This window comes from Rana temporaria, chromosome 8 (genome assembly GCF_905171775.1).
Source record: "Rana temporaria chromosome 8, aRanTem1.1, whole genome shotgun sequence".
Taxonomy (NCBI): domain Eukaryota; kingdom Metazoa; phylum Chordata; class Amphibia; order Anura; family Ranidae; genus Rana; species Rana temporaria.
The window spans coordinates 61,012,909-61,029,531 of record NC_053496.1 but is presented as its reverse complement, the minus strand read 5'-3'; the positions used below and the strand labels follow the sequence as shown (position 1 = coordinate 61,029,531).

At 44.1% G+C, this 16,623-nt stretch overlaps 2 protein-coding genes across 2 annotated transcripts in view; one reads left to right on the top strand and one right to left on the bottom strand.

Moving 5' to 3' along the window:
- ARL3 (ADP ribosylation factor like GTPase 3) overlaps nucleotides 1-8,939 on the bottom strand; it is a 61,572-nt gene extending 52,633 nt beyond the window's left edge. Inside the window, exon 1 of the mRNA XM_040361884.1 lies at nucleotides 8,847-8,939. Coding sequence (XP_040217818.1) covers nucleotides 8,847-8,849 — 3 coding nt within the window. The 5' untranslated portion in view covers nucleotides 8,850-8,939. The remainder of the gene's footprint in view (nucleotides 1-8,846) is intronic.
- Nucleotides 8,940-9,024: 85 nt separating this feature from the next.
- The window catches only part of SFXN2 (sideroflexin 2), a 98,762-nt gene continuing 91,163 nt past the window's right edge, over nucleotides 9,025-16,623 (top strand). Inside the window, exon 1 of the mRNA XM_040361883.1 lies at nucleotides 9,025-9,184. The gene's annotated coding sequence lies outside the window, so the exon portion shown is untranslated. The remainder of the gene's footprint in view (nucleotides 9,185-16,623) is intronic.

Genomic DNA, 16,623 nt, shown 5'->3' with positions numbered 1-16,623 from the left:
CCACAGACATCTCCCCCCCACTGTAATATCCACAGACATCTCCCCACCACTGTAGAACCAGACATCTCCCCCCACTGTAATATCCACAGACATCTCCCCCCACTGTAATATCCACAGACATCTCCCCCCACTGTAATATCCACAGACATCTCCCCCACTGTAATATCCACAGACATCTCCCCCCACTGTAATATACACACACACACACACACACACACACACACACACACACACACACACATCTCCCCCACTGTAATATCCACACACATCTCCCCCACTGTAATATCCACAGACATCTCCCCCCACTGTAATATCCACAGACATCTCCCCACTGTAATATCCACACACATCTCCCCCACTGTAATATCCACAGACATCTCCCCCCCACTGTAATATCCACACACATCTCCCCCACTGTAATATCCACAGACATCTCCCCCCACTGTAATATCCACAGACATCTCCCCCACTGTAATATCCACAGACATCTCCCCCCACTGTAATATATACACACACACACACACACACACACACACACATCTCCCCCACTGTAATATCCACACACATCTCCCCCACTGTAATATCCACACACATCTCCCCCACTGTAATATCCACACACATCTCCCCCACTGTAATATCCACACACACACACACACACACACACATCTCCCCCACTGTAATATCCACACACACACACACACACACACACACACACCTCCCCCCACTGTAATATACACACACACACACACACACACACATCTCCCCCACTGTAATATCCACAGACATCTCCCCCACTGTAATATCCACAGACATCTCCCCCCACTGTAATATCCACAGACATCTCCCCCCACTGTAATATATACACACACACACACACACACACACACACACACACACACACACACACATCTCCCCCCACTGTAATATCCACACACATCTCCCCCACTGTAATATCCACACACATCTCCCCCACTGTAATATCCACACACATCTCTCCCACTGTAATATCCACACACATCTCCCCCACTGTAATACCCACACACATCTCCCCCACTGTAATATCCACAGACATCTCCCCCACTGTAATATCCACAGACATCTCCCCCACTGTATAGGAAGATTAGTGCTTGCTTAGTCTTACCAGAGAAGCCGGCAGAACACGAGCAGTTGAGGCCAGGCGATGACGTCAGCGTGCCGCTTTAGGCTCACCTAGGCCGCCGCCGGGTGGACCAAGATGGCCGCTGCTCCGGGAGTTAGGCCGAAGGCACAGCCTTTCTATGGCTGAGGCAGCAGCGGAGCCCCGTGGATAACGTGGTGTGCCGATCCGCATATGGTGACCTGTTCGGATCACGGATCATTTACGATCCGTTGTACCACTATAATCGATCATCGTCATCCTCGGTAAGGGAATCAGGAAGTGGTTCCCTACTGCGCGTCCTCACTGGTCCCTGTGCTTCTCCCAGAAGACATCAGGAGGAACAGAGTAGGCGCCGGAAGTGGTGTAGGTCACCGCGATCACTGTGGTGATCTATGCCCAGAAGTGGGACAAATATCTGTATTACACAGGTATCTGCTCCCTCCTCCCCCCAAAATGTGCCAAATGCGACACCGGAGGGGGGAGGATTCTAAAAAGCGGAAGTTCCATTTTTGGGTGGAACTCCACTTTAAGCCATAAAACCTTCACCACCACGCACGTTGTTGCGGCTCGGTCCCTTTCAGTTAAAGAGGTTGCATTCAGCGGGTGGTACTTCCTGTTGAAAATTACGTATAAATGGGGCCTTACAGACAACTAAAAAGGCAATTATGTTGGCACAATGCGAGCATTGACTGGGAAATTGGGGGGGGGGGGGGGGGGGTTCGGTAGGAAGGGGTCAGTCTGCAACAGTGTTAATTTTGACATCAAATTTATCTTTAATTATTGTCTTTTGCCAAAATGCAGTTTTAGTCGTATTTTAGTCGTCTGAATAGTTTTAGTCAACTAAAATCTCCAGTACATTTTAGTGAACTAAAATGTAATGGGTAAAACATTATTTAAGCATTTCTCTAGAATTGCCCAACTCATTATATACTCCTGGGGTAAAAAAAAGTTATTATTTATGGTATTAAAGTTTGAACACGCACCACAGACACAGATTTAGCCGTCGTGATATACAATGTCTTAATGAATAAAACCAAAAGTTTCATAAACAAAAATATTGCTTCATTGCGATATCATAACCGATTCAAATCATACAGTTTGTAGTGCACATAGATTTGCAAAACAATGGGATAAAGGAATATTCCTGAACTTTGTTTTATCTCATGGTTACTGTGAAATTGTGTGAATGCATCAGTGCATGTTATCTCAGCTTGCAGAGCTCAGATTAAATGAGTTTACCAAAAATGTAAATATTGCAGAAGATACAGCATTGTTGTATATAAATAACTAAGCTCCATTTCATGCTGAATAAATACAATTAATGTATCTTAAATAGACAAAACTATTTTATTTGAATAATTTGATAAAATTTAAAAAAAATCTGATTTCAAAATTTAAAAAAAAAAATGGTTAAAAAAATAAATAAAAAAACATTGATTTATCTCCGCCCTGCTTTTTGACAAAAAAAAAAAAAAGTATAACTATAACACAATTTTTTTTTTTAAATCTATAAACTTTATTGGCTGTAATGCCATTGCACATATTATTAATCTTCAGGAAGGAAGAAAATATATATTTTTTTCTTTCAGCAGCTTAATAGCTGCCCCCTACTTACTGTATATACTCGAGTATAAGCCGGGTGCTAAACATGCCCCCCTCAGCTTATACTCGAGTCACCTTTTTGCGCCTGATCTCCCGGACTTTGGGGACCCGGTACAGGCCGGCCGTAGGTCCCCTGGACCCCAAACTTTGCACAAATGTAGCCCCATTATTCCTCTACAAGTCTACGGCCGGGGAGCATCGGTTTTCCAAACCTGGGCACCCCTTCCATAGACTCCCATGTTAAATGGTAATTTCTCCAACTTCTTCTCTCTGACTTTGGGGACTCGGTACTGGCCGGTCTGAGGTTCCCTGAACCCAGAACTTGGCACACATGTAGCCCCATTTCTCTTCTATAAGTGTTCAAAGGTTGTTGTCTGGGGGACCTACGGCTGGGGAGCACCGATTTTTTCAAAGCCGGGCACCCCTTCCATAGACTCCTATGTTAAACGTCAGTCTAGTCATGGGCACAGTGAGGCATGGGCACAGTGAGGCATGGGCACAGTGAGGCATGGGCACCCTAGGCTTATACTCGAATCAATACGTTTTCCCAGTTTTTTGTGGTAAAATTAGGTGCCTCGGCTTATATTCGGGTCGGCTTATACTCGAGTATATACGGTATTATGTTGTAGTGCAGTGTTCATTTTGATGTCAGATTTTGATTTATTTTAGTCATAATCTTTTGACTAAAATTCATTTTTTTTGGTTTAAGTCCTATTTTAGTCATTTGAATTGTTTTTAGTTATATTTTAGTCGACTAAATTAAGGTTAATTTCATCTATGAAAATATTTTTGTCGACTAAATGAACACTGGTCTGCAACTGCTCAAAAACCTCCCCCGCAACCTCTTGAAGAACCCTGTGTGAGAATGGCTGGTTTAGAATAATCAATAATACATTTACCTATGTTATGTATGTAGATAAAATAAAATACATTTTTGTGGAAAACATTCAAACCTTGCTTAGTGGGTTGGCTTGCTGCAAACAATTCCATCACATATAACTGACAACTGCTGCCACAAAAGGAGCCAAAAGTACAGTTATCAAACACAGTTTTTTCCTGGTTACCTAGGCAACCTTTGTTCTTGGTCTGCAAAATGACAGTCTATGATTATGGTGAAAGGTGGAGGAACTACAGCGATCCTAGTTCTGGATTCAGAGGAATGGATAAAGGCATCCCCTGACAACTATCTCCGTATAATGGAGAAACACCCTGACCCCAGGAGGGTGAAATATCTGCCTGGGTAACTGACAATACAGAAACCCCAAACAATGGAGGCAGAAAAATTCTTCATTATACTTTGGTTATCAATGCTGCTTGTTTGATCTTAATCCCTGGTTATCATTGATGCGATTTGGCATGTCAAATCGCATGCCAAACTGGCGGCTATTGCCCACAATGGAACCGTCCAAATCGGTGCAACACTGATTCCCAAAAGTAATTTCTATACTACTTTTGGCGATTTCAGGTGCGATTTTAATAGACATCTGTGCAGGAAACGATTTCAAGCTAATCACAACTTAACCCTCCCCTTTTTGGCAAGTAAGGCCCCTTTCACACCGAGGAGTTTTTCAGGCGATTTAAAGCCTTTTCACACTGCCAGCCCCCGAAAAACGCTGGTAAAGCTCTGCTAAGACCCCTTTCACACTGGGGTCGGTACTTATATTGTATTGGTGGTTGCCAAAAAAAGTGTCACTTGGTGTCAGATATATCCACCGCAATGTCGCAGTCCTGCTCAGAAACATTGATCGCCGCCATTACTAGTTAGAAAAAAAAAATCATAAATCTATCCCATAGTTTGTAGACATGATGGGCCAGATCCACGTACATCCACGCCGGCGTAGCGCATCTCATTTACGCTACGCCGCCACAACTTAGAGAGGCAAGTGCTGTATTCTCAAAGCACTCGCGTCCTAAGTTACAGCGGCGTATCGTAAATGTGCCGGCGTAAGCGCGCCCAATTCAAATTATGAAGAGCTGGGCGTGTTTTATGCTACTAAATCGTGACCCGACGTGATTGACGTTTTGAACGAACGGCGCATGCGCCGTCCATGGGGTATCCCAGTATGCAAAGCCCTATTCGCGAACGATTTACGCAAACAACGGAAAATTCGACGCTGTCCCGACGTCCATACTTAACATTGCATACGCCTCATAGAGGCAGGGGTAACGTTACGCCGAAAAAAGCCTTACGTAAACGATGTAAAAAAATGCGCCGGGCGGACGTACGTTTGTGGATTGGGGTATCTAGCTAATTTGCATACTCAACGCGGAAGCGCCACCTAGCGGCCATCGTAAATATGCACCTTAGATCTGACGGCGTACTAAGACGTACGTCAGTCAGATCTAGCCCAGATTCAGGCGTATCTTGTTTTGTGGATACAAAACAAAGATACGACTGCGCATCGTAGAACTTACGCGGCGTATCGCCGCCGTAAGTTCTTTGTGGATCTGGCCTGATGACTTTTGTGCAAACCAAACAAAGCAGAATACATATTGATGGAGATTTGATTATTTACATTTTTTTTATTGGATGTGTTTTATAGCAGAGGTGATCAAATGGCATCAAAAGAAAGCTCTATTTTTTTTGGGGGGGGGGGGGACATAATTTTTTGGGGTACAGCATGAATGCGCAATTACAATTTAAATATGCGCAGTGCCAAACTGCAAAAATTGCTCTGATTAGGAACCTTCTGGGGCTGAAATGGTTAAAAAAATACAAATCACAGTAACATTTTGAAAAAAAAATAAAAAAACGCACTACATGTTTTTCTGCAACTTCTCCATTGAGGTCTACAGAACAAAAAAATCCTTTTACTCCCTGGTGTGTCTCTGGAAGAGAAGGAGGATAATCTCCTCAATGGGACACAAACTGAGCCAGGTTGGAGGTTACTGGCCAAACAATACAAGAAGAATTTACTAAAACTGGGTGCAGCTCTGCATAGAAACCAATCAGCTTACAGGTTTTATGGTCAAAGCCTAATTAAAGAAGCGGATTGGCTACCAAGCACAACAGATGCTGCAGCTGTGAGAAGACAAGTACTGGCAGGGGGGGGGGGGGGGGTTCCCCCATTCATAATGTTTAGTGTTGATGGGCAATCGACTTATTTTCTTTTGTCCACCCTTTGAGAGAAAAACGAAACATGTATGGAGAGTGTTGGTAGTATTTTTAGTGCAGCAGTTGTGTAATAATGGCATAGAGGGCAGTCAGTACCCTCCACACTGATACAGTAAGAGATCTGCCCAGAGAACAGTCTGAAGAATAATCAGTGCGCTGATTTATGAGAATTAATACAAATACAGATCGACAACCCAGACGTCATCCTTAAAGTAGAACTTCGAATTATGGAATGAGCAGAATGGGGGTTACAACCTCTGCCAGGTTTTAGTTGCCATAGAGATCAGTCCTCAACCATCTTCAGAATTTGTCACCGGAACAAAAAGTGACGGGAAATCTAAAATGTGGGCAGGCTAGTAGGCACCGCGTAGGGAGGTGCTTGGTCACAACACACAATTTAACTTTGTTTTTTTACTTTTTTGAAGGGTCACAAAATGACATTTGATGCACCATGCCTTGTGCTGCTTAAAGTGTAAGTTCTGCTTTAAGGCATTCTTTTGGGGGAGGGAGGAGCGGGTACCTGGTTTAGGAGGTACCTGCTCCCACTCCGATCGCCTAGGTCAGTGATGGCGAACCTTGGCACCCCAGATGTTTTGGAACCACATATCCCATGATGTTCTCATACACTGCAGAGTGCATGAGCATCATGGGAAATGTAGTTCCAAAACATCTGGGGTGCCAAGGTTCGCCATCACTGACCTAGGCGATCCGAGTGGAAATTCTCCTTCCCCCATCCCTACCCGCAGTTTTCTGGGACAAGTCACAGGTCTCAGGAGACTGCGGGACCATTTACAAAACGCAGCACGGCTTGCGCATGTGCAGTGGGCTTCTGGCTGTAAAGCTGCCAGCTGTCAAAGTCGGGTGCCCACAGTTAAGATGCCGATGACCGAAGAAGGTCTCCAACGCCCCCTCAGGGAGCTCAATGCTGGATCCTGGTACGGCTGCAGCTGTGTGAAGGAGGTCTATGTCTTTCCTGCATTTTTACCTTGCAAGAGACATGTTTCCCTTTAATTCCTATGGGACTTTTCACACCGCTGCGCTGTGAGTGCGGTGCGTTTTGAAAAGTCCTGCGTGCTGGTTTTGAAAAAACCACAGCAAAAATGCAGCTATTGAAATGACTGGACCTTGCGGGGAAAATTGCGCCGCGATTTTTAAGTCACATGTGCATTTTTCATAGGTGCAGGCAACTCAGAAACACACATGAAACACAGCAAAATCATGGTAAACCACATATGCGTTTTTCTATAGATCAATGTGAAAGGGCCCTTACAGTCATCACCAGAACAGAGGGAACCTTCCTATACGTTCAGCTGACAAGTGTTCTAGCAGAACTAAACCCTCCTATCCTCTGCAGACAAGGAAGCTCCCATCTCAGCCTCTGATCTGTAGTTGGCATGGTGCCATACATCTGATCAGTTATGACACCAGCCTTTGATGGATTGACAGTTCGGTTAAAAGTGTAAAGCCGCTGTGATCATTTTCATTCACAGCATGCCTTGAATGTAAACCAGGTCTACAACAAAATGGCGCCTCCCCGCACACTGTTAGGCCCCTCTTACACTGCTGTGACTTGAAAGTCACAAGATTTTGATGCAATTTCAGGGAATGCCTGTGTAAACGTGGTCTTCGGACCTCAACTTGCATCAGAGTTGGACCAAAATAGTGCAGGGACTACTTTGAAGTCTCACAGATATGAATGGTTAGCATTGGGAATGACTTGTCATGTGACCCTGATGTCCAAAGTCGCAGGAAAAGTGGCACAGGTGTGAAAGGGGCCTTACTGCACACCACCACTCAAAAGTGTATCAAAGTGGCCTCAGCCTGATCCCCACTCATGGGAGAACCCCCCCGCCCCTGACGAACGCGTTTCGCCCAGTTTAGGTCTTAATCGTAGATGCCTCTGTAATTAAGCCCTAAATTGAGTGGTGATATGCAGTCTGTGTGCCATTTTGTTGTACTTAGCCAAACCAGCACCTGGTACCAGGGACTGGGCTGGCTGGAGCAATATACTGGGGGCATTCCAACCACTACCGTTTTGGAAAAGCAGTTAAATTTAGTTCCGCCTTAAGGCCCCTTTCACACTGGGGCGGGAGGCACGGTGGCGGTATAGCGCTGCTAAAAATAGCGGCCCTTTACCGTCGGATTTGCCACGTTATTTCGGCCGCTAGCGGTGCGATAAAGGGTTAATACCGCCTCTGCAGAGGCGCATTGCGGGCGGCATTGCCACGGTTTCCCATTGTTTTAAATGGGAAGGAGCGGTGAAGGAGCATCTTTTTCTCATAACATTCTTCAATAATACAAGCAATTAGTCATGTGGAAAAGGGTAACCAGTTAGATTTCAGAATGATTAGTGAAGGTGAATTCTGATTGGTTCCTATGGGCATTGCTATTCTGGGTCTCTGCTGAAGCCATGGGAAAACTGGCAACCAATCAGATATCAGTTTAATTGGTGAAAGTGAATTCTGATTGGTTTCCGAAGTGGACTGCTATTCTGGTCTTTGATGAAGCCATGGGGAAACTGGTAACCAATGAGATTTCAGTTTGATTAGTAAAGGTGAATTCTGATTGGTTCCTATGGGCACTGCTGTTCTGAGTCTTTGATGAAGCCATGGGGAAGTTGACAATCAGATTGATTAGTGAATTCTGATTGGTTGCTATGGGCAATGCTGAAGCGTGGATGGGGACTGTCCTATGGTGCAGAGTGTGATCACACATGTACAGGTGGAGATTATCCTCCTCGCACACATACTCCGGGTGGGATCAATGGTTTCCTCCACAGGAGATCTCCTCACAAGGAGTAAGCCATGATCAGTCAGCGGTGCCTCGCATCCCCCTCCCCTCCTCAGCATCATGGCGTCCCAGCAACGGAGCACCGTCTCCCTCCGCCAGAGCGCGGAGACACTGAGTCCCTCCATTCTAGCCGCCTGCCGACCCTTGTCCAGCCAGGTTACCCCCTCCACCCCAAACTATCATCCCCATCGCAGCACTCACCATCCTCTCCACGACTCTCCAGGTTACCAGGGGCAACTACGTCACCCAAGCCGCTGCTAACGCGTGACGTAAGGGCGTACGGTCCTGCGTGCTCTAACACCGCCCATTCCCCCGCCCACCCATGCTCCAATTGCCCAGGTTGACATTAAAGTTACACTGCGCATGCCTCACTATTCGCTTGCTTTCCAGCTGGCATAGGAGCTGTGGGCAGAGCCCTGAGTTCGCATGTGATTGGCTAATGTTAGTGATGCTGGCTTCTGATTGGCTGGCTGTCCTGCAGTCGTTAGCGTGGACGGAAGGAGCGCTGGGTGAATGAGTTGTAGTTGGCGGCGGTGCAGGTACAGTATACACTTTTCCTATCTCCACCATACACACACAGGATCGGCGTGTAGATGGCCGGCACAGCCGATCTCTGAGGTTGGATGGGACTGTCCGGGAGGGAGATGTGATCACACTGAGGATGTGTCTTTATACTGATCAGCCCCATTCATTAAAGGGACATTCCACCCATTTATTATATTACCAAGCCTTAGATGCGAACTGTGCATTCGTTTTCTTTCTATCATGGTGATCTGGCCAGTAAGTCTGTTGTTTTTTCAGAAGCACAAGCTCTCCAGCAAATGTAGCAGTTAGAGGGATGAGACAAACCATTCAATACTGACAGGGGTGCTTATTAATTTATGTAAAACCTTTATTCCCTGCTGGAACTGATCATAAAGTGTGAGCTGGAGTTTGGCTTCAACTTTCTGGTGTATCTAAAGCTGCTAATACATCTAACACTCCCCTCCCCCCAGACTGACAATGCTGCTGTCTGCTGTGCCTCCTGTGTGTCTTCATCCAGAGTGGAGGCACTCTAATACAGGAGGTGGGTTACTCACCAGATCACCAGGTGAAAACAGAGGGAGGAGGGGGGGGGGGAGAAAACAAATGCTGTCATCACATCGAATGATTGGTATACGCTAATACAGGGGTCTTCAAACTATGGCCCTCCAGTTGTTCAGGAACTACAATTCCCATCATGCCTAGTCATGTCTGTGAATGTCAGAGTTCTACAATGCCTCATGGGATGTGTAGTTCCGCAACAGCTGGAGGGCCGTAGTTTGAGAATCCCTGCGTTAATATATCATTTATTGGGGTTTATACAGTTCTTTGGAGATTTAATGACTGGATATAAAAATCCTTGTCCCCTATTATGGCGGGTCACAGCTCTGCACTGGGGTGATATGCACTGAAAAAAGTACAGCATGCAATATTCCTTTCAGCGTAGTGCAAATCCCTCGCAACACACATCGCTGCAGCTGCTAGAACTGAATGAAAGGTCACTTTGTGACATTCCAATAAAGTTGGGAAAAAACACATCACACAGCAGAGGCCTGGGGGCCAATTCATACACCGTGCTGGGACAGGCGTTCCTGTGTGACTACGGCCTAAGGCTCCATTCACACCCGGGCGTTCTGAACCAGAATCGCGGCAGGACGCGTTTGCAAAGCCATTGTTTTTTTAATGGCACCCCAAACGTGGATCGATTTTTGCTGTGATTGTCGCACGAGAAATCGCGGGATGTATGTCGCCCCCCAAAAAAAGAACTTCCCGTCCCACGATTTTGTTTGCACAATTTTGCCACAATTTGGAACTTTTATTGGGACAACACACATCCTGCGATTTTTCTTTGCGTGATTTTGCCGCGATTTGTCGTGCATCAATCGCAGAAAAATGGCAGTGTTTAGGGTGCCGTTGACAAATAATGGAAACGCGTCAGTTTTTACCCCGTTTGCTGTGGCATGTTTCCCGTGTGTTTTTTGATTCCACTCCAAGTCGCCTGATGCTCAAACAAGTTCTGAAGCTTTTTTTTGTCACTCAAATCGTCCAGATTAGGGCGTTTTTCTCATAGGCCCCTTTCACACTGGGGCGTTTTTCGAGCGTTATTCGAGCAAATCCTCATGTGAAAGCCCGAGTGCTTTCAGAGCCCTTTCACACTGCCACCCCCCTGAAAAACGCTGGTAAAGCACCGCTAAGACCCTAACGTTTTAGGGTGTTTTTGCAACGCCTCAGTGTGAAAGGGCAAGCAGTTTTACATCGCTTTCATTTCAATGGAGAGGGGCGTTTTTGGAGCGTTTTTTTCAGCGCCCAAAAGCTGCTCCAGAGATGCTGCTTGCAGGACTCGGTGTGAAAGGGTCCATTGAGATGCATGGAGAGCGTTTTATTAGCGTTTGAATAGCGATATTTTTAACGCTAAAACGCTGTAAAAACGCTTCATTGTGAAATGGGTCATAGAAATGAATGGAAACGCACCATTCGTGCGATTTTCTGCGCAAAAACGCAAAGTAAAAAATAGTAATAATATATGAATGAATGAATAAATAAATGTAAAAAAAATACACAAATAACTAGAAATCATCATGAATAAGTAAAATAAATTAATAATATGTAATAAGACATTAATAAATAATTAACCTCTAACCTTAAAGCGGAGGTTCACCCTAAAACTTTTTTTTTTTTATGTACCATCCCATCCAGCATACTTGCGTCAGCTATAGTATGTTTTTTTTTGCGCTGTATTTACCGTTTAATCGCTCAGTTTCGTTTCAGACTCCGGCGGGGAAATAGGCGTTCCTGTGAAGAGGGGAACATGATTGACGTCCGGCTATGGCGCGTCACGCGTTCCGAAATAGGATTCGGATATATACGGCGCCTGCGCAGTCAGCTCCTAGTCTGTGCGCAGGCGCCGTATAGCGCCGTGAAGAGCCGAGTCCTATTTCGGCTATTTTCGGAACGCGGAACGCGCCATAGCCGGACGTCAATCATGTTCCCCTCTTCATAGGAACGCCTACTCCCCGCGGGAGTCTGAAACGAAACTGCACGATTAAACGGTAAATACAGCGCAAAAAAAAAAACCATACTATAGCTGACGCAAGTATGCTGGATGGGATGGTACATAGATGTTTTTTAGGGTGAACCTCCGTTTTAAATCTTAAAATTATTAATAATATAACAACATCCAAGCTCAAACAAAAAATGTATTATTATTATTATTATTATTAATAATAGTATTTTTTTATGTTGGGGTTTGGGTGTTTATTTTTTAAGGGGTAAGGGTAAGTTAAGGGCTCTTTCACATGGGATGGATCAGTAATGATCTGCCCCGTGAACCTCTGCTTGCTCAGCGGGGATCGCTCCGTTGATCCCCACTGACCTGTCGGATGACAGGGCGGTCCCCGCACACATCCAATCCGATCCGCAGATGGATGGAAAAATAGGATTTTCCTCAGTCTGCTGATACGGTTCGTCCGTGTGAAAGAGCACTAAGGGTTAATCTTTTATTTATTGTTACTTGGTATTTATTTGTTATATATGATTTTTATTTACTTTTGTATTTATTTTACATTTATTTATTCATTTATTATTATTCGTATAATAATAAATAAAATAATAATAAATAACTTCAACCCCAAGGCCGGGATAAAATGTAATGCAGTGCAATTAGCATTACATCCCATGCAGTGGAGCACAGGGGAGACATGCAGGGTTTTTACTCGGTGCAACCTTAGCTTTTATATTTTACCAAGCAATTGGGAAATTTATTGTGTTTTTCTGCACCCTTGAAATGAACTTTCAATGTGTTTTGTTTTTTCTTTTTATTATTTTTAAATCAACAAAACTAACACAAATCCAAACAAAATACAAAACAGAATACACGTTGAGCAGAATATTAATACATCATTGAAACCCTCACCGGATCACATTTTCAGTCTCCTAATTTGCAATGTGTTCTTACTGTGGTGTTTCTCTAGTAACAAACATAAAAATGTGGTGCTTTTATATCTGGTATAAAACAGACAGATATTTACTATGATCTCTTCCCTTTATTTTATTTTTTTAATCCGCTGCTTTTATGAGACTTATTATTGCAACGTCAACGTCTCGCTGTATATCTATTAAACCTTACCCTATCATGTAATGCCGGTCTATCCAGTTTGAAGTTACAGCATTACAGAGATGAACTTTAGCCAAGGCCTTTTTTTTTTGGATCAGAACCAAGGAATTGCCGCTGGATGGCCCTGTACTCATTGCATGCAGCAGGAATAGGAGGGCATGTTACATTCAGCAGGCAATTCCACCTGCTACCATACCCCATACAAATCAATGAGCCCGCAATTTTTTCCATGAGCAGTAAAGACAGATTTTGGTGTGAGTCCCACTTCAAACAGCGGGCACATCACCTCTCGATTGCCTGCTGACAAAGAGATCCACTGCGGTTTTCAGTCAGTAGCATTGTCCAAGTGAAAAGGACCTAATGGCTCATTTACACAGGTGGCTAGGTCGAGCCGCATTTTTACCGCCTCCTGACTCCCCACCTAAACAGAGAAATGCAGCTGCCAAGGGCTGTACCCATGCCACCATGCTTTGCTTCCCATGCATGGCACACAGTCAGTACTGCCACCAAATATGACCCATTCAAGTGAATGGGGCCATGTCACAACAGTGTACAATGCACATGGTTGTGGCACACTGGGTCAGCATTTAGAGGGTTAAATCTGGTGGTGAGGAGAAGACATACTACCTCCTCGCCACCCGTCACACGCCCCCACCAATATATCGCTTTGAGGCCCTTTTGGTGTTTCTAAAGCCAAACCTATTTACATTTTTGCCAGTTTTGGATAGAGTGGTCAAGCCGGGTATACACTAGTAGAATTGGTTAAAAAAATTAGATTTTAAAACATTTGTTTGCTTTTAAAAATTGTTAGTAGGGTCAGTTTTCAACCACAGTGAAAATTCGAAAGGAGCAAAAAAAAATAAAAAATTTGCTCAAAGGAACGAATTTCTAACAACAAATGAAGTTAGTCCAGTCATCAAACGTACAAAGAATTTTCATGTAAATGTTGGTATGACTATTTACATAACTCCCAACTGTCCCTGATTTCCAGGAACTGTCCCTGATCTGAAACAATGTCCCTTTTTTCCCCCTCATTTGTCCCTCATTTTGGTCTGATCTATATACCGTATTTGCCGTCGTATAAGACGACCCCCTAATTTTCCAGCCAAAATGTTGGTTTTGGGATATACTCGCTGTATAAGACTACCCCCTTCCTACTAGTCATGCCTCGCCTCACGGTGCCACCATTACATGCCAGACTGTACATGCCAGACTGTGCCCCAGTACATGCCAGACTGTGCCCTTACCTTATCCCAAGACATGCAGAATCGCAGCCGTACGATTTTTCAAAAGCCGCGCCTTCTACGTCTTCTGTTCTGTGATAGGCGGAAACACTCAGCTTCCCAGGAGGCACTGTGTTCAGTGTTCGCCTATCACGGAGGCCCTCTCGTCCGAGGACGAGAGGGCCTCCGTGATAGGCGGACACTAAACACAGGATGAGAGGGCCTCCGTGATAGGCGGACACTAAACACAGGATGAGATGGCCTCCGTGATAGGCGTACACTGAACACAGTGCCTCCTGGGAAGTTGAGTGTTTCCGCCTATCACGGAACAGAAGACGTAGGAGGCGCGGCTTTTGAAAAATCGTACGGCCGCGATTCTGGGATAAGGTAAGGTTAGGTTACCGGCGTATAAGACAACCCCCGACTTTTAAGAAGATTTTAAGGGGTTAGAAAGTCGTCTTATACGCAGGAAAATACGGTAGCTGTGTTTAAAGTGCTAAACCTTTCATCCAATTTCTAAATTCATGCATTTGTACATTTCAATAGCCAATATAAAGGAACAGTAGTGGTAAAATAGCACTTGTGTGTTTAATCAATTTTTTGTATAATTCTCCTTTAAGGGGGTGTGTCCTATGCTTACATACTATGCTTTTGAAAATAGGTGTCCCTCATTCCCGTCTTAAAAAGTTGGGAGGTATGCTATTTGTATGAACATTGGTTTGTAAATGTGTATAGACAGCTTTAGATGGATAGAGCAGTCACAACCTGTGTCAGATCTTTATTGCTCTGTTTTTTTTCTAACGGCCTAGAGAATAAAATGGCGACCATTGCAATACTTTTTGTCACACCGTATTTGCGCAGCGGTCTTAAACGCGCACCTTTTCGAATTAAAAAATAAGAGAACAGTAAAGTGAGCCCAATTTTTTTTTTATGTTGTGAAAGATACTGTTACGCCGAGTGAATTGATACCCATCAAGTCGCTCTTCAAAATTGCGCCCGCTCGTGGAATGGTGACAAACGTTTACTCTTAAAAAATCTCCACAGGCGACATTTACAATTTTTTACAGGTTGCGTGTTTTGAGTTACAGAGGAGGTCTAGGGCTAGAATTATTACTCTAACGATCACGGCGATACCTCACGTGTGGTTTGAACGCCGCTCACGTATGCAGGCGCAGCTCACGTATGCGTTCGCTACTGCGTGCAAGCTCGGGATGGGGCGCTCTAAAAAAAAAATATTATTTATTTTACTTTATTTTATTTATTTTGACACAGTTTTTTAAAAAAGTTTCCTTTAGATTTACCTTAATCATGTAGTTCTAGGGCCTGTCTGATTGCATACAAATTGACAGTGTTTTAGGTTTGACCTCATATTACATGATTTTGGTAAAAAAATAATTTTGGCTATAGATATTCTTCAAGGGAATTTCATTCTTGCACTATTCAGCCCTATTGACTGGTGTATGATGATCTGTCTGATTTCAGGAGTAGAGATATGAACTTGTTTTCTGGCTGCACAATTCATAACAAATACAGTTGCAATAAAAAGTATGTGAACCCTTTTGAAATGATATGAATTTCTGCACAAATTGGTCATAAAATGTGATCTGATCTTCATCTAAGTCACAACAATAGACAATCATAGTCTGCTTAAACTTATAACACACAATGAATTAAATGTTACCATGTTTTTATTGAACACACCATGTAAACATTCACAGTGCAGGTGGAAAAAGTATGTAAACCCCTAGACTAATGACATCTCCAAGAGCTAATTGGAGTGAGGTGTCAGCCAACTGGAGTCTAATCAATGAGATGAGATTAAAGGTGTTGGTTACAGCTGCTCTGTCCTAAAAAAAAAGCATTGCCTGATGTGAATGATGTCTTACACAAAAGAGCTCTTAGAAGACCTACGATTAAGAATTGTTGCCTTGCATAAAGCTGGAAAGGGTTATAAAAGTATCTCCAAAAGCCTTGCTGTTCATCAGTCCACGGTAAGACAAATTGTCTATAAATGTTGAAAGTTCAGCACTGCTGTTACTCTCCCTAGGAGTGGCCGTCCTGTAAAGATGACTGCAAGAGCACAGCGCAGACTGCTCAATGAGGTGAAGAAGAATCCTAGAGTGTCAGCTGAAGACTTACAAAAGTCTCTGGCATATGCTTACATCCCTGTTAGCGAATCTACAATACGCAAAACACTAAACAAGAATGAATTTCATTAGAGGATACCACAGAGGAAGCCACTGCTGTCCAAAAAAAACATTGCTGCACATTTACAGTTTGCACAAGAGCACCTGGATGTTCCACAGCAGTACTGGCAAAATATTTTGTGGACAGATGAAACCAAAGTTAAGTTGTTTGGAAGAAACACACAACACTATGTGTGGAGAAAAAGAGGCACAGCACACCAACATCAAAACCTCATCCCAACTGTGAAGTATGGCGGTGGGGGCATCATGGTTTGGGGCTGCGTCAGGGCCTGGACGGATTGCTACCATCGAAGGAAAAATTAATTTCCAAGTTTATGAAGCTATTTTGCATGAGAACTTAAGGCCATCTGTCCACCAGCTGAAGCTCAACAGAAGATGGGAGTTGCAACAGGACAACGACCCAAAGCATACAA